At 33.3% G+C, this 19,943-nt stretch overlaps 1 protein-coding gene across 3 annotated transcripts in view; it reads right to left on the reverse strand.

Moving 5' to 3' along the window:
• The window catches only part of runx2b (RUNX family transcription factor 2b), a 95,473-nt gene that overhangs the window by 46,038 nt on the left and 29,492 nt on the right, over positions 1-19,943 (reverse strand). For all 3 annotated transcript variants that reach the window (XM_056481384.1, XM_056481385.1, XM_056481386.1), the window contains exons 3-5: positions 15,292-15,542; positions 13,796-13,952; positions 2,079-2,183 (exon numbers count right to left, since the gene is read on the reverse strand). In XM_056481384.1, coding sequence (XP_056337359.1) covers positions 2,079-2,183; positions 13,796-13,952; positions 15,292-15,542 — 513 coding nt within the window. The remainder of the gene's footprint in view (positions 1-2,078; positions 2,184-13,795; positions 13,953-15,291; positions 15,543-19,943) is intronic.

The raw sequence follows: 19,943 nt of genomic DNA on the forward strand, positions 1-19,943 counted from the left end.
CATTTGGGAAATATTTAAAAAAGAAAAAAAAATAAATCAAAGGGGGGCTGATAATTCTGACTTCAACTGTGTATATATATATGTACGGTTCAAGTCAGAAATATTAGCCCCCCTGAATTATTATCCCCATTTATTTTTCCCCCCACAATATCTGTTTAACGGAGAGAAGATTTTTTTTAAACACATTTCTAAACATAACAGTTTTAATAACTCATTTCCAATAACTGATTTATTTGATCTTTTACTAGATATTTTTCAAGACGCTTCTATACAGCCTAAAGTGACATTTAAAGGCTTAACTAGGTTAATTAGGTTAACTAGACAAAGTAGAGTAATTAGGCAAGTTATTGTATAACGATGGCTTGTTCTGTAGACTATCAAAAAAACAAGCTTAAAGGGGCTAATAATTTTGACCTTAAAATGTTTTTTAAAAATTAAAAAACTGATTTTATTCTAGCCGAAATAAAACAAATAAGACTTTCTCCAGAAGAAAAAATATTATCAGACATATTAGGGAAATATTTAAAAGAGTAAATAAATTCAAAGGGGGGCTAATAATTCTGACTTCAGCTGTATATATTATATATATAGTGATTCATACCCCTTGTGAATTCAACAAGTTGTTTTTTGACCAGAAATGGCACGGGCTTTTTCCAAAACATAATAAGACAATGTACAAGAGGCATCATTGTGTAAAAAAAAAACTGTCAGCTAAACAGAAAAGTTTAGTGGTTTGTCCACAATTATTAACTGTTAAAGTCTTTGGGAAAGTTCCATACCATTCCAAATAGTCCAAGCTGTTCTAAAGCATATAAAATGATACCACTTATCAAATTCTTAAATTATCTGAAAGCATTAGGCATGGAATAAAATGTTAATATTTAAGTCCTGTAACATTTCTTCCAAATTTGCCATAATTACAGAAAATAGCAATTGGTTAAATTGTCATGTGTTGTGACTGAAAATCAGGGTTATTCCACTAAATATAGATTTCTTACCTCGTTTAAGTTGAAAATAATATCAATATAAATTAAATTAACCTATCTGCAAAAGCTTTAAAACTCAAACCCGTAACTGTAAACCATAAAAAGATGTTTAAAGCAGTAAACTAATGACTAATGCGGAGCACGTTACATACTTTTCACCAAATAACTCAAACAACATGCTTCCTTTCCAATCACAGCCATGCTCACTTAGCTTTTAGCTTTTTTAACTTTTAAATATCCCATTCCACTCAGAGATATAGATATATGAATAAAAATTCATTTGTTTTTTGCAAAGATGTAAAGACTCCTGTGATTAAGAAAGTAGATAAATAGATTAGATAAACACCACTTAAAATTCTTAAATTCTTTGGATGTTTTAGGGATAGAGTAAACTGTTAATATTTATATGTCAATAATAATTTCTGTAACATTTCTTCCAAATTTAAAGAAAAAAAATTGCCATAATTTCAGAAAATTGCTCAAAATAACATTGTTTTCAGTTGTTGTGATTGAAAAATCAAGGTTATTCCACCAGATATTGATTTCTTACCACTTTAAAGTTAAAACATTGTTATTGTGTTGTCTAAAAATGAATAAACCTATCTGCAAAAACTTTAAAATACTGCAAAAAAGTCAAACCCTTAACTGTAAACCATAAAAAGATGTTTAAAGTGGTCTCTTAATTTTATATGCAGCCAATGAATTCAGCAAACTGTTTATTTTCATGACTAATGTGAAGCACGTTACTCACTTTTAACCATAACCATACGTACGTTTAACCATAAAGCTCAAAAGTCACACACACGAGTCCCCAACATTAAAACCAATCCCGAAACCAAGTCAACAATCCATTCAAAGCGCACTTCGAGTCATCAATCTGCTCCCCAGACCTTTACATTTCTTCACCGATGACTTCATGACGTCAGATTGAGGTCGAAATCAAAAAAATAAATAAATCAATCAGCGGCGCATGCACGGGCCGACCGCAGGCCTTTGATGAGGTGCGATTGCGGCCCGACAGAGAGGTGAGCGTGATGACAGGCCGCATGGATGTGGTTAGTCACAGCAGTATGTAATATAAGGTGTACTCACTCCTGGGCTCGCGCGGTCCGTCCACCGTGACCTTAATGGCTCTGTGGTAAGTGGCCACTTGCGGTGGGTTTGTGAATACTGTAATCGTCAGGGTGAAGCTCTTCCCTGTGCAAACACAGAAACAGTTAAGGGCTTTACTCGCTGTCAGGGCAACACTGAGATCATGCTAATGATTGAAGGACTTGCTTTATTTTACAGTGGGTAATTATACAAGTCTCGATCATGTGTTTTTTACCAGTTCCACTTCAAAACTATATCATTCTTAAAGGGATAGTTCACCTAAAAATGAACATTTCCTCCTTATTTATTTATATTTATGTTGTTCTAATCTTTTAGGGTTGTCTCTCTTCTGTTGAACACAAAAGAAGATATTCTGAAGAATGCTGGACATAGTAGGAACAAAAAATACTATGGAAGTCAACGGCTGCTATTTTCCCCAACATTCTTTATTATTTTATCTTCAACAGAAGAAAGAAACTCAAACAGGTTTGGAACAAGTGGAGGATGAGTAAATAATAACTTTCATTTTTTGGATGAACTATCGTTTTAAAGGGCCCATGAAATTAAAATAAAGTTTTTTGGATGTTAGTATCAGAATTGTTTGTTTTAAGTATATCTATAAGCCAGCGTACTTCAAAACATTTACAAAATTCGCATTTAGAAGATAGAAAACTGATATAAATATATAAAGCTTGTAGTTTGTCACTTCCGCCTAAATGGATCAACAGTTTCACTCACATCACCTCATACTTCAGTTTCTCATCAAATCGTGACCAATCAAATGCTCTTCAATCAAATCTTCTCAATCTTTTGTACTGTCATCCTGACACCAGCATGCAAACTACAGGGGGGTTTGACCTCGCTAATTAACTCTTTATCCCCCCCGAAGGATGTCAAAACAAGATATGTGGGGGTCTCATAGTGTTGTTTAACACATAGTGTATTTTAGTGTGTATTTTAACTCAAACTCATAGTGTGTATTTTAACTCAGTATATTTTAGGGTGTATTTTAACTCAAACTCATAGTGTGTATTTTAACTCAGTATATTTTAGTGTGCATTTTAACTCAAACTCATAGTGTGTATTTTAACTCGTAGTCAGTGGTGTAAAGTAACTAATTACAAATACTCAAACTACTGTAATTGAGTAGTTTTTCTCAAGAATTGTAATTTACCGAGTAGTTATAGGAATGTGTACTTTTACTCTCCTTTGAGTACATTTTTAGTGCACTATTGGTACTTTTACTCCACTACTTTCCTTCAACCTGCAGTCACTACTTGATTTTTTTCTTGTCTATGGGGATTGCTAGTCCAATCAAATCACACATAGAAGGTAAATTGCATCATACTGAAATACCTCAAGACATGGGCGATTTATAATTGCAGAAAACTGTATGGAAGTATTCAAAGTGTCCAAGAAGATGTCCAAAGTCTTTACACGCATTGACCCAGAGTCTGTTTAGATGCATGTTACTGACGGAAGGATGATGACTGTTTACTGTATGATGACCGACATGGCTTTAAACACCCAGCAGGCACAAGACGTCAACATGATGTCAGATTGACGCTGTACTCCAACGTCATGGGGATGTTGTATTTTGTTTGGAAATGAAAATCGAGTTGATGTTAGAACTCAACGTCAGGCCAACTAAATATCAACGTCTAATGATGTAACAGCTTGACGTTGTGTGAACCTTACCACTATTGACATTTAAAAGATGTTGGATTTTGGTTGCCATACCTGATGAATAAATGTCAGTATTTGACGTCAGTATGATGTTGGTTTTAGATGTTGGGTCGACGTTGGATTTTGGTTACTTTCTAACCACCTAAAATTGACCAAATATCAACGTCATTTGACATCATTATTGGACATCAAAACAACATTGTCCTTAGACGCTGACTAGACGTTGAATTTTGGTCACCTGACGTCACAACCTAAATCTAACTTAATAATAACGTCATATGACGTTGTGTGCCTGCTGGGCAATAACTCGATGCACTACAGAATGTTACGTTTACACACATCCACAAGTTACATGTAAACGCATCAGTTTTTAACAGCGTAATGCTCACTACTCTTGGGTACTTTTGAAAGGACTACTTAAGTAATGGTACTTTTACCTATTTACCTATAATTTTCACTACTCTTTCCACCACTGCTCGTAGTATATTTTAGTGTGTATTTTAACTCATAGAATATTTTAGTGTGTATTCTAACACAAACTCATAGTGTGTATTTTAACTCATGGAATATTTTAGTGTGTATTCTAACTCATACTGTAATGTATTTTAACTCATAGAATATTTTAGTGTGTATTCTAACTCAAACTCATAGTGTGTATTTTAATTCATGGAATATTTTAGTGTGTATTCTAATTCAAACTCATAGTGTGTATTTTAACTCATAAAATATTTTATTGTGCATTTTAACTCATAGAATATTTTAGTGTGTATTCTAACTCAAACTCATAGTGTGTGTTTTAACTCATGGAATATTTTAGTGTGTATTATAACTCATACTGTAATGTATTTTAACTCATGGAATATTTTAGTGTGTATTCTAACTCATACTGTAATGTATTTTAACTCATAGTATATTTTAGTGTGTATTCTAACACAAACTCATAGTGTGTATTTTAACTCATGGAATATTTTAGTGTGTATTATAACTCATACTGTAATGTATTTTAACTCATAGAATATTTAAGTAAGAATTCTAACTCAAACTCATAGTGTTTGTTTTTACTCATAGTATATTTCAGTGTGTATTTTAACTCATACTGTAGTGTATTTTAACTCATAGAATATTTAAGTAATAATTCTAACTCAAACTCATATTGTTTGTTTTTACTCATAGTATATTTCAGTGTGTATTTTAACTCATACTGTAGTGTATTTTAACTCATAGAATATTTAAGTAAGAATTCTAACTCAAACTCATAGTGTTTGTTTTTACTCATAGTATATTTCAGTGTGTATTTTAACTCATACTGTAGCGTATTTTAACTCATAAACTCAGTATTTTTATAGATGCCTTGCACAAGGAAGTTAAACAGTAAAACAGCATGATCTTTCATGATCATCCATTTATGGGTGCAGGAATGCAAACTTGTCATAGTTTGGCAAAATACACCATTTTATATAAAAAATGGGTTGCCTTTGAGAACCACATGCCTGCTGAAATAACCCATCAGATGTTACTGTATGGTCAGATATAACTTATATAAAATTGAAACATGGTTAGCTAATTTTAATAAGTTAAAGTTAAAAAAACATGTTGTTATAGCTAATAGGAGATTTTACTTGATGTTTTAAGTTAGTTTAATGCAACGTAAGTTACAAATGACTAAAATAAGTTAACTTGAATCAACTAAAAAAAGTAGCCAGTAGTTTTTTAACAGTTCCATCATATATTTGCATTTTTAACCTGCTTAAAGGGGCAGTTCAACCCCTATTTTTTTTTTGTCACCATTTAATCACTTTTGATTTGTTCCGAACCAGTTTTTTGTTCTGTTGAACAAGAAAGAAGACATTTTGAAGAATGTTGAAAACTGGTAACCATTGGGATCTATAGTAGAAAAAAACTAATACTATGGAAGTCAGTGGTTACAGGTTTTCAACAATCTTCAAAATATCTTCTGTGTGTGTTCAACAGAACAAAAAAAAAAAAATATTTGGAACAAGTCAAGAGTGATTAATTATTAAGTAAGTCTATGTGTACATCAAGACAGAATATGCTTTTTTGGATGAACTATCACTTTAAAAATGCACATTTAAATATAAGCAGTTTCCAACTTCCAGTCCTCCTCCAAAAACATTAAGGAGTAAATTACTGTATGCTAAATTAACAGTAGTTTTTACGTGATTTCGAGTTGGTACAATGTGTTTAGGAAAAATAACACGATCAAAATATTGACTTAAATAATAATTAATCACTCTTGACTTCCAAACCATTTTTTTGTTCTGTTGAACAGAAAAGAAGTTATTTTGAAGAATGTTGAAAACCGGTAACCATTGACTTCCATAGTATTCGCTTTTTCTACCATAGGTGTCAATGGTTACCAGTTTCCAACATTCTTCAAAATATCTTATTTTCTGTTCAACAGAATAAACAAAAAACTCAAACTGGTCTGGAACAAGTGAAGAATCTATAAATCAGAATTTGGGTGAACTGTCGCTTTAATTATTTAATTTAAACCAGTTTCTAACTGCTTATATTAAAAGCATTAATAAGTATACAATATCCTAAACTAATAGTGTCCTTCAGATTCATGTGATTTGGAATTGGTACAATGCATTTGGGAAAAATAATACGATCAAAATATTGTCTTGCATAATAATTCCAACGCCCTCAGAAGTGCTATCACAAACAGGACGCTGGGCTACTGGGAAATTGTGCAACGCTACACTGTGGCATCGGCTATCTAGACAGCTCACTTCCTTAAACACCGTTTCCAGACAATTTGTGCTCTCTGGCGGTTTAACACGGGGGAACAAGGGATTAACATGACGCTCGGATGGTTGCTACTCATGAATGCGGCTGGTTTGCTGGGGAGACGGGAAGCAGTGGGTGGAAGAGTTTGGCAGCGCTGGGAAACAGCTGGCAGGACGAGTGGAATCTCAGCACCACACAGCAGCGCGGATCTGCTGACACTGATTTCACAAGACTTGGGATCATAAAACATAATTAAATACGACCAAATGGCGCTCATAATGCGAAAATAATTTGAACTTATTGGTAACACAATATATAGCATGTCACCGTGCGCTGGAATCTCCTGGAAATCAAAGAAAACCTCAAGTGTCACAAAACATGAGGCTTTAAGAATGAACCGAGCAAACGATTCCTGTTGCTGTATTTTCCAGAGTATTTTTTTTTGTATCATCTGAAACCTATATTTCAGGCAAGCAAAACATGAGCAAAGTGTTCCACATTTTTGGATTTGTGCCAAAAAGACAGCCATGTGAGTATTTGTACATGTATAGCACAGTTCAGAAATTAATTTAGGCTTGATATTTATGGTCACAATAAGGTTTCAATAGTTAATGTATTTACTACGCAGAAATAATAATGAACAATACTTGTAGAGCATTTATTAATCATAGTTCAACATTTACTAATGCATTATAAATTTCCAAATTCATGCTTGTTAACATTAGTTAATGCACCGCGAGTTAACAAACTAACAATGAACGACTTTAAAGATGAATAAATACTGTAGTAAGTGTATTGTTCATTGTTTGTTCATGTTAGCATCGTAATTACCTTAAATAATACAGCCTTATTGTGTTACCATATTTGTAATAACCATATTTATGTTACCATATTTATAATAAATGTTGTTTATATTTTATTGTATAACATGTTATATACTCTTATATTCAATTATTTTTTCAGATAATATAGCAAGCTTTTTGATGGAGTGAACAATATTGAAACAATATACACTCCCACTCAGACTGGTTTCTTGAATATGACAATGAGTTCACTGCACTCAAATGGCCTCCACAATCACCAGATCTCAATCCAATAGAGCACCTTTGGGATGTGGTGGAACCGGAGATTCGCATCATGGATGTGCAGCTGAAAAATCTGCAGCAACTGCTTGATGCTATCATGTCAATATGGACCAAAATCTCTGAGGAATATTTCCAGTACCTTGTTGAATCTATGTCATAAAGGATTAAGGCAGTTCTGAAGACAAAAGAGCATCCAATCCAGTACTAGTAAGGTGTACCTAATAAAGTGGCCGGTGAGTGTATGGAGTGAAGTGTGTAATTCTATAAACAAAAAATGCAATCGGTTTTTTTCTTGCATCCGTCAAATTAAATAATAATAAAAAGTTTCATCATCCAATAATCTTTTAAAGACAGATCTGTTGTGAGCTTGGAGGTGCTAATCGATCTTTTCGAACCCATCTGTTTACAAAAACTCAACTTGATTTCAAAACAAATACGATTAATAGGAGAATTAGATTAGAAAGCTATATTACCCACGATGCTGTATAAAACTTCCACCAATCAGAGAGTCTGCCAACCAGATTCACCAAGTAGGACATATTCCTGGATTAACATCTACAGTTAAAGACAGAATTATTTGCCCCCCTGTTAATTTTTTTCCCCAATTTCTCTTTAATGAAGAGAAGATTTCTTTTTTTTTTTTTCAACACATTTCTAAACATAATAGTTTTAATAACTCATTTCTAATAACTGATTTATTTTATCTTTGCCATGATGACAGTACATAATATTTGACTAGATATCACTTCTACAGCTTAAAGTGACATTTAAAGGCTTAACTAGGTTAATTAGGTTAACTAGGCAGGTTAGGGTAATTAGGCAAGTTATTGCATAACTATGGTTTGTTCTGTAGACAGTCAAAAAATATATATAGATTAAAGGGGCTAATAATTTTAACCTTAAAATGGTTCATAAAAAATTTAAAACTGCTTGTATTCTAGCCGAAATAAAACAAATAAGACTTTAGGGAAATGCTGGTTTTGTCATATTTTTACCGAAAAAAGTACCAAAAAAGTACCAAAGTTGGTATTTTAGACGACCCTACTTCAAATAAAGGTTTGTAATGTTATAATCCTCCTCATAGCTGGTTGAATTAGTTAACGGGTTATATTATAACACGGAGAGCCATAATTAGATTTAATATAATTTATTAATATTGTCCAAACTGTTTACATATGCTGATATGTTTAGTTGTGTACATTTGCTGATTTCACTTCTACTCCTTTGTTTGTGTTTACTGGGCTGTTTTTAGTTATATTACGAGATACGAAAGTGAAAGAAAGATAGACAGAGCAACACAGTTTTTTTCAACCAGTGTTACAGTATACTGCATAAGAATTTAGTAAACATCTTTAATTGGAAGAAAACCCGAGTCAATTTATTGTGTGACTAATTTCCTGAAAATTCTGATCGATTGGTTTATTTATACTGATTTTTATTTATTTTTTGGCTCGGCCAATGGTATAAATTTGGGGGCGTGGCTATCCGTTTGCTGACTAAATGCAGACAAGTCTTGCAGAAGCATAATTATTTTTTACAGTTTTAATCATAACACAGAACCAAACACATAAAATAAAATAAAATAAAATAAAATAAAATAAAATAAAATAAAATAAAATAAAATAAAATAAAATAAAATAAAATAAAATAAAATAAGAAAACTAAACAAAATAAAACTAAATTAAATTAAATTAAAATAAATAAAATAAAATAAATAAAACAAAACTAAATTAAATTAAACTAAATTAAATAAAAATGATTAAAATAAAATAAAACAAATTAAATTAAACTATATAAAACTGATTTAAATAAAATAAATAAAACTAAATTAAATTTAAATTAAACTAAATCAAAAATTAAAAATTTATTAAATTAAATTAATTATAATAAAACTAAATTGAATAAAACTAAATTAAATTAAAATAATATATAATGACATAAAATATTTTTTTATTAAATTAATTAAAATAAAACAAAATAAAATAAAATAAAACTAAATTAAATTTAAATAAACCTAAATATAATAAAAAAGTAAATTAAATAAAAAAACTGAATTAAAATAAAACTAAATTAAACTATAATAAAATTAAATAAAATAATTAAATCAGAGCATTATACAAAACAATATACCAAAAAAAAAAAAAAAAAAAAAAGAACTGGCAGTCTCCTAAGTTAGCGTTTCTGGTGTGAGAAACCCTAGCACAGTACGCACACAGACCTGTAATTTAATGAGTACATTCTTACCGGCAATGTGGTGATGTGGTTTCACAACGGTGTTGGCTCGTAACTGATAGCTCTGTATACAGACTGACTATAATTATTCTAAGAATGTCATGTGTCCCTGTGTGACTGCGTGCCTCTGTTACCAAATCTCCCTGGAGGATTTCTCCACATGACATTGTGCAAATGTAGATAAACATTCAATGGTTAAACTTCATAGAAAATTGCATGGCGCGATAATGCAGCTGGTAATATAGTAAGCACGTGTAAACAGAGGTAAACTGGTATGAAATGTATTGTTTGAATATGATTGATGTGAAAAACCTTTTGATGTTGAAGCTAATGCTAAAATACCTGAAATTATCTTAGGACATAAACATTCAATTACGCTGATATAACACAGTTGTATGCTTTGAATTGTGCATTTAAATACAACATTTTCTATTTCATTATATTTATATACACATTTGAAGTCAGAATTATTAGCCCCCCTTCGATTTCTTTTTCCTTTTTTAAATATTTCCTAAATGATGTTTAACAGAGCAAGGAAATTTCCACAGTGTGTCTGATAATGTTTTTTCTTCTGGAGAAAGTCTTATTTGTTTAATTTCGGCTAGAATAAAATCATTTTTTCATTTTTAAAAAATCATTTTAAGGTGAATATTATTAGCCCCTTTAAGCTATATTTTTGATAGTCTACAGATCAAACCATCATTATGCAATAACTTGCCTAATTACCCTAACCTGCCTAGTTCACCTAATTAACCTAGTTAGGCCTTTAAATGTCACTTTAAGCTGTATAAAAGTGTCGTGAAAAATATCTAGTAAAATATTATTTACTGTCATCATGGCAAAAATTCAATAAATCAGTTATTAGAGATGAGTTATAAAAACTGTTATGATTAGAAATGTGTTGACGGGGGCTAAAAAATTCTAACTTCAATTGTGTATTTATGTATTTATATATATATATATATATATATATATATATATATATATATATATATATATATATATATATATATATAAAATAATTATTATTATCATTTTTTTTGCAATGTTTAAAGTTTGTCTTTCTGCCACTGAAAAAAGTTTTTTTTTTTTTTTTTTTTTAATTCTCACAATTTTGAGTTCATTTTTTTTCATGAAATTCTAAGAAAAGCTATTTAATTATGAGATATGAGAAAACATAAGTATTTCACGTTTTATCAGTTTAGTGGCTAATTTGTACGGATTCACACGAGTCATCTGTGTGGTCCCTAAACCCAACCGTCATTGGGTGATGAACAATTTGTACAAATTTGATCATACGAATTCATACGAATTAGCCAATAAATGAAAAAGTTACCAATTCCCGTGAGATTGCATCAGAATTACAGGGTGGTCTGGGGGGGACTAACGTCAAAACAAGTTGTATGGGGGGGGGTTGGTTGTATACGGGGTCAGCCCTTTAGTTGTAAGAAATAGCTTGTTCTGATATGCATCTTAAATATTAATTAATTAAAAATAGATAATATAAATATACATTTAAAATAGGTGTTTGTTTTTACATACAGCTCGAGAGTTGTTCGCAGTTTGTGAATGTTTGATTTGGGAAGATCAACGAACTATGTTTGCAACGATGCAACTTGCGGCCTTAGTTGCTAACAATGGTTTTCGGAAACGCACCCCTGATCCCCCGAGAAAACATACAGTAAGTATTTTACGTTTTGTCAGTTTAGCGGCTAATGCCCAGTTCAGACTGCATGATTTTAGCGCTGATTTTGGCTCGCCAACAGTTTTTGAGAAACCTGCGATAATTGCCTAAAATCACAGGCAAATTGGTGCTCGTTCACGTGAGTGACAATCACACGGTATAAACTATTAAGGACGCGATATGAGAGAAACGCCGATGAGTCGCCGACGCCTGTGAGAGATTTGGCATGCTAAATATCTGCACCTGTCAGCAATTCAAATTATGCCGTGTGAAACAAGTATCTGCAGGCCAACAAACGGGAGGATGAGGAAGAAGTTAAAAGCCCTCCTTTTGAGTTTATTTGGACCCAAGAAATGGAGGAAAAACTAGTGTAAATTTGGCAGGAGCACTGTGTCTGTTTGATGTGCATCTGTGCAATACCACAATCAGGTCAAAAAGGTAAAAAAAAAGTTGAGGAGAAATCGCTAATTCTCTTCAAAAGCCAGGAGAGCAACATAAGTACATTTTCTACTCCGCTAAAGCCTTCTTTTTCCATTATGTAGTTAATAACAAAAGATATACTTCGTGACCTCGCGTTGTTTCTATGTCACTTCTCGCGTTTGTTTGGTTGTGAGACGTAGTTTGGACAAAGTTGTTGGTGATTCTTCCTATTTTAAAGTCATGCAGTGCGAATTCTCCTGTCGCCGATCCATCCTACAGTGTAAAAACAGCACCAACAGAACGCTAACCCAGATAGTCATGCAGTGTGAAAACATTCATGACATGACTACTTTGAAAATCATGCAGTCTGAACTCAGCATAATTCGTACGAATTCAGAGTTCAGTTGTACAAAAATGTACAATTTAAAAAGTAGGCGTGGCACCAAACCCCACCCCTAAACCTAACCGTCATTGGGTGATGAGAAAATCGTACTAAATTGTACAAATTTGATCATACGAATCAGCCGCTAAATCAAAAAGTTACAAATTGCGATGAGATTGCTTTGGAATTACAGGGTGGTTTGGGGAGACTGACATCAAAACAAGTTGTATGGGGGGGTCAGCCCATTAATTGTGAGAAATAGCTTGTTCTGATATGCATCTTAAATATTAATTACTTTAAAATAGATCATATAAATATACATTTGACCACCCCTACATCAGTTCATACCATTGTGGATGCATAATCGCGCCAATCAGTCTATGCAAGAAAATATTCATTCATCAGTCTGAAACTGGCAGATCTAGAGCACCGATGGACAACATAAGTGTTCACAATACTCTTTTCTCATAAAATAAGTGTTTGTTTCTACATATAGCCTAAAAGTAAAGTCTAATTACATGCGTAGTTTGTATAGTTTGACCCCCTTAAATAGCTAATCAGAGGATACTGTAGGTCAGAATACACTAAATATCCCTCAGAACATTAAATACTTAAAAATGTTTAGGTTTTCAAAACACAAAACTTAAATATGTTTTATTAATAAATTAGATATAATTTAAATAAATACTGAAGCATTATTACACAAACTAACAGTACTGGAAAAGTTGACCCCCCGATCATCAATGTATAATTCGTACCCTGCTTATCACACAAGAAGTACTTTAAGAAAACTGAATGTTTTTTCCCCCTAAAAGTAGACTATATAATTTGAAATTACATAAAATTTGGAATTTGGAATTATATAAAAAAGTTTATATCTCACAATTTGGTTAATAAAAGTCAAAATTCTGGGTTTATATATGTCAATTCTGACCATTGTTGGTGTAATTCAGATTTTTTCTTACAATTATGAATTTATATTTCTGCAATTCTGTCTTAAATATTAGTTTGTATCACCCAAATACAAGAAAAAGTCAGGACTTTGATATAAAGTGACAATTAATTTTATATATATTTATTTTATTCAGCAGTCGAAGACAATATTCCATACCTCAAATCCATTTCAACTCATCCATTTACAAAATATTTTGGAATCATTTATTTTCTCGCTATATAATAACTATTAAGTGCCCTGTGTCCATGCAATCATCTTCAGTGATGAATTTTTTAATGTACATGACTCCAATACTTCCATGTTAGGCTATTTCATGGTTTGCTGGTAGCTAATATCCAATATAATCAGCAGTAGTAACCAAAATGCTGTAGGCAAGCTTAAAACACATTGTTAAGCTCATTTTAGATTTAGACCACTCTGATTAAGAATTAATTTCCCACTGCAACTTGCATAAAAATATATTACAAAGCAATTACTGCAATTAGAATTACTAAATAAAAAATTCTCATAAGATGTACTGACCTCTTCCGCTTCGTCCCACAAAGCGCAGGTCATTGAAGCGGGCCACCTGGTTCTTCATAACCCCTGAGGCATTCCTGAGCTCCGCTGAATAATTCTCATCATTTCCGGCCATCACTGTGACCACAGTCCCGTCGGGAACCTCACCCAGGGCCACCACCTGTGGAGAGAACAAGATACAATGCTCAAACTGTGCAAGAAAGATGTCCTGTTCATCAGAAAGTTCAGCGATTGTTATTTTATAGCTAGACTTAATGCAAACAATAGCATATATGATGAACAATTATTTTAAAATAAGATTGAAATTTTTAATGCATGCAGTTTTTGATGAATGAATATCGCTGATTACAAATATTGGTGAAAATTTTGAATGCATTCATATTTCATAAATATATTGCGTGCACTTTAAAAATGACATGTTTTCTTAAATGTTTACTGCAAACTGAATCAAATTAGCATTATGATCCATTTGAACTTTAATAACATTAAACTGACTTATCTATTAAACAGTTTGTATAACTTAAAAACAAGCTAGAAGTGAGACTAATTTAGTTTAATAAGTTAAAATGAACATAAAAAACATGTTGTCGTGACTTATTGATCATATAATTGTTTTACAGTGTGGTCGTATCATTAAATATTTCTAAAATTTAGATTGCATTAGTTTTGTAACAGTCTGAACATGTGTTGCATGCATATACTGCACCTAAGGCAACATATTTGCATATATATATCATCTTGCAGCTCTATTTCATCATTACTAATCTAGCTACTAATCTGGCAATTACCTAATAGCTAACCACACCTGCCCAGGCCTGACCATAAACACGAGCCAACAGCAATGTTTCTGCCACAGGCCAGAATTACACATCAAACGGTGAATAATGCCAGAGCAATTTAAGAATTTCTTATTAAACAAAGCTGTGTTCCAGTGTCTACTCTGCTATTTAGAAAAAATGCTTTTCACACTCTTACTAAAAGTATAAATAGAACAAAGACACGATTCAGTCAACTGACACACTAACTATTCATGACAAATTGACAAAATTGAAGAGGACAAACACATTCAGTGGGCTATAACTGACTTAAAAAGTGTAAAATCTAAGTATTGTTTGTGTAAATTAAAACTGAGGGATCTCTAAGGATAGTGAAAGAGTTAGACTACACTCTAAAAAACTACAATTAAAAAATTATATCCTAAACATATCACACATGCAAATTTGGCTAAATTATCTGTTATCGTTTAAGTTGTTTAGACATGATTTTTAAAATATTACTACATTATAATACAGTAATTAGTTTGTTAAAACCACACAGGTAATTTGACCTGCATTGGGTTCGTATTTTTCACTTGATTAAATTATTCATAATACATATTAGGCTACAAATACTTCACATTTAAATCGTTCATAATAGTATGCCACTTGTACTCAATTACACAAACGTATGTAGTCCTAGAGACTATTTTTCGAGACGCACTAATAAAGTCAAGCTCTTACCTTAAACGCGACCGGTAGGGTTTTATTACACCTCCAATGAGAAGGCAAAACCGAGCAGAGAAAGTTGGGACTGTCTGTGCGCACCAGTTCGGCCGGGTGATCGGCGATGATCTCGGCCATGGAGCGGTTCTCTTGCGCGCGGAGTCTGGGCACCACCGCGCCGTCCTGCTGCTGCTGCGCTCCTGCGCTCGGGTTCACATCGTTCATCTTCACCGACACCGGCGGACTGAACCTCCGGCCGGCGCTGGGATCTACGGGAATGCGCATCACAACAGTCTAAATTAGCCAAAGAGCACCGTATGTCCTCCGTTTGCGTGAGAGGAGCGCCGTCAGTCCCTCTCCGTGCGCTCAGCGCTGCAGTCTGATGAGTTTGGGAAGTGCTGCGGGTTACACACACTCCAGCACACTTCAATTGGCGCTTTGCGCGCAGTCGTCATTAACTACGTTTCCTGTATTAAAAGGCGCTTAATTCACCGCCACAAGGAGAATTTGTACGAGTTACTCAGCTTTTCGAAAAAGGTTTAAGATTGTATGGATCTAATCAAAGCTGATTAGACAAACTGTCTAAAAAATAAATCAACAAACGTAGGAGTTATCAGCGGCACGCGATCGCTTAAAGTCCGGATAAATACGTACAGACAGTCGGATTTATGTGCATATAAACAATATGTGTTATATCAGCATAGATGATAATAATAAATAGGTGATATTTTGTCTTTGGGTTGTAGGATCAGTAGGACAGCGCTCCCACGAGAGCGCGCGGGATCAAATTAGGCTTTAAGGATGAAAAGAGCTCAGGAGGCGCAATGTTTGTTGCCTCCAATGCGGTTGGTCTTTGAAGACGGGGATTTCTCTTTTTTGTGGTTCATATAGTTTCCAACATCTTGCAGTCACTGAAGTGAAGCCACTCAGAAGTCATTTTGTTTAAAGAACAATGAGCGTTTGTATCAATAGTATGAAAGTTTAGAACTGGCTATTATCACTTATAATGTCTGAATAGAAAAAGAATAAATGGCCTCTCTGGGTTCTCAATAGATTCAATTACTGCATTATGAGAAACTGTAATGTAACTTTAATGTTTTCCTTGAAATCAGCTACAGAATAGACATCATTATATTAGTCTAAGCATTTTCTTGCGCAAAGGCAATGGAATATGCACACACAGAAATGAAACCACACAATGATTACAAGAACTCCTCAATACAGTTTTTGATTTGTTTACAGTAAAACACACCAAACAGTCACTTTTATATAGAGATCTTTTTTGGTATTCAAATATTTTTCTCCTTAATTATTATATAATTATATAAATATAAGTTTCTATCATACAGCGAATATTTCTACATAAAATTAGCACACTGGACTTGACAAGCTATATATTTAAATACTTTATCATTATAACCTTGACAACATCCCTTAATAGATGGTTTTTGTGACACTGTAAGATGTGTAACTTCTAAAATAACATGATTTTCAGCACATTTGAATTCACCATTGAGGGCAGCAAAAATGACCGTCACACCATTATTATCCTGTTTTACCTGAATTATTAAAACATTATAGAGCCCTGCTATCCAAAAAGAATGGCTTTAATTAAAAGAAACATACGTTCTCTCATATCTCTGTCTGAGAGAGTGCGACTCAGAGCATCATGCTGGGATAATTTGAGTGAGCCACAATGACAGAATCTTTTCAGACTCATATTATATACACTTTCTACCAACACCTCATGCTCATAAAGCCTAAAGGCTGCCGTTTTAACATCCTTTGAGCAACATTTCTTTTGATTCTATGATACACAGTCTTTCATGTTCTGGCAGTGCAGCTATAATGCATGTCATCTAATAACACTTAACTCTCCATCTCTTCATGATACTGTAGATGGCAATCTCTTTCTCTGACTCAACAGACTCACGCATAGTGATTAACCCAAGTGTTGCAATGCGTTTCATTTTTAAAAAATGATCTGAATGATAGGTCCATAATTTTTGACAGGAACACAGACACAGCCAATAAACCTAATATGAAACAAAAGGTCTAATTATTCTTGGCAGGGCTGTTTTGTTCAATCAGTGACAGCAGTCAATCAAAATTCTGCTAAATGTTTGTGTTGCTTTAGCTTTAAAGAAATATTTCACTATAACATGTTGAGTAATTTACTCACCCTTAAATACTTCCAATCCTTTAAGAATTTCTTGAAGATATTTTGAAGAATGTTGGAAGCTTGTAATCACTGACTTCCATAGTAGGAAAAACACTGAAAGTCAATTGCAGGTTTCCAGCTTTCTTCACAATATCGTCTTTTGTGTTAAACAGAAGAAAAAGTCAAACAGAATAAGTGAACGGAGAGTCAACGATCATTGAAAATTTGGGGTGAACTATCCCTTTTATGTTTAATGTTATATTTATGGCTTAAACTCACACAAAAATGCCATTAAGAATGAAACATACAAATCTATGAATAGTAATTATCAGATATTTGCCACTTTACCATGAAAAAACCCCTACAAAATAAAAAGTGCCGATTTATTGGCTGATTGTAATAAAAATTTCAGCTACACTCCTAAAAATTGAACTTTTTCTTGTTATTGATGGTTCCACAAAGCCTTTTTACTCCACAAAAGATTATTTATAGTGCAAAAGCGTTCTTCAGATTATCAAAATGTTCTTTAAACTACAAAGTAATGGCAAAAATCAGTCCAAGGCACTCAAAAAATTTGGAAAAAAATTATAAAAAGCCTTTATTGACTTAGCTATTCCTTAAAACTGCACCGGCACATTATTTAAGCTACCCCTGATAACTTTTTGTTTGATTTTGGATTTTTAAAAATTAAATAAATGTGTTTTAAAGAACTAGAACCATAAAAAAACAGTAGTTTAAACCACTGAAGACAAAAACAAACTCATTTGGATCCTTTATGTTTAAGCCTGTTGAAGTAGCCCAGCATTGCTCACATATAAAAGTCTTGCAGGGTGGCACGAATGGGGGTGGCAATTGTCTTTTGGGTACATTGTAAGTCTCTTGTAAATGGGAGGGATAAAAAAAGGCTTAAGGTTTAAACACAAAATTAAAGAAATATATGCAATATGGAATGAAACTTACAAATCTATGAATGCTGAAAATCAGATTTTTGCCTCTTTACCATGAACCCCCCCCCCCCTACAAAATTAAAAGTGATGAGATATTGGCTGATTGTAATGAAAAATGTCAGCTACACTCCTAAAAATAAAGCTTTTATTGTTATTAATGGTTCCACAATGCCATTTTACTCCACATAAGATTCTTTATAGTGCAAAAGAGTTCTTCAGATTATCAAAAAGTTCTTCAAATTATAAAATAAGTGGCAAAAATCAGTCCAAGACACTCGAAAAATGTGGAAAAAATATATAAAAAAGCCTTTATTGACATGGCTATTGCTTAAAACGGCGCAGTTTAAAAATAGTTATGTCAATAAAGGCTTTTTAATAATTTGTACACATTTTTCGAGTGCCTTGGACTGATTTTTGCTGTTTATTCTGTTAAATACCTTACCCAATGAGCACCGACACATTATTTAAGCTACCTCTGAGCACTTTGTTTTGGATTTTTATAAAATAAATGTTTTTTAAATAACTAGAACCATAAAAAAAACATGCTTTGAATCACTGAAGACTAAAACAAACTCTTTTAGATCCTTTCTGTTTAAGCCTGTTGACGTAGCCCAGCATTGCTCACATATGAACGTCTTGTAGGGTGGCATGAACGGGGGTGGCAATGGTCGGTTGGGTATATTGTGAGTCTTGTATGTGGGAGGGATAAAAAAAAAAAGCTTCAGGAAGCACTGACAGGCATCTGGCACATCATTAAGAGAGAGAGAGGAAGAAAGAAAAATTGGAGTTATACAAGTTGTGATTGAATTACACTCCCTCTACGTTTGCCTCAAGCAGCAAAAAATGTGTTTTTGATTGACCGGCGTTATTAAAGATCAATTACCAATTCATTAAAATATAAATCAGAGTGGCTTTAATTCAAATCACAAAAGTATTGTGTGTTATTTCAATGGTTTTTTCATATTTCTTGCACTGATTTGATGTTGATAATTCCTTTCAGATGGATAGCAAACAAAAGATTCGTGGCTATCAGTCGACAGCGCAATGATGCAAATAAAACTTAATAAGGGAAATAAAGCGACTGTCGACATGTCCAAACAGAGAGGCGTGCTAAATCATATACACAACGAGATATCAAAGAGCATTTGTCACATCTGACTCCACTTTGCCGGTACAGTATGGCCGCCATCTGCCAGCAATATCAGCACGTGATTGGAGTGGCTCACTGTGCCTAGAGAGTTCTGCCCACTTCTTTTCGGGCGTCTCGTTTGATCTCCTAATGAGCCAAGAGAAGCCCACACAGCTGGCTATGATGTGCTACAAAAGATGAGGGGCTAGAAGCCGTCCACTGAGCAAGAAGCCCGGGATTACGGCGCATGCTGTATTCGGAGCGGTTTGTCACCAAACACTCATGTTGGATCAGAACCAGCTCAAACGCTGATGATGTGATAAGCCCGATGTAACCCAAGCCTTATCTACTGATGGTGAGATATGGCCAACTCGCAACAGGGTTGACAGCGTAATCCAGCGCCAGTTTCAACACAACCAGACAAGCAACACTC

Source organism: Danio aesculapii, chromosome 20, assembly GCF_903798145.1.
Source record: "Danio aesculapii chromosome 20, fDanAes4.1, whole genome shotgun sequence".
Taxonomy (NCBI): domain Eukaryota; kingdom Metazoa; phylum Chordata; class Actinopteri; order Cypriniformes; family Danionidae; genus Danio; species Danio aesculapii.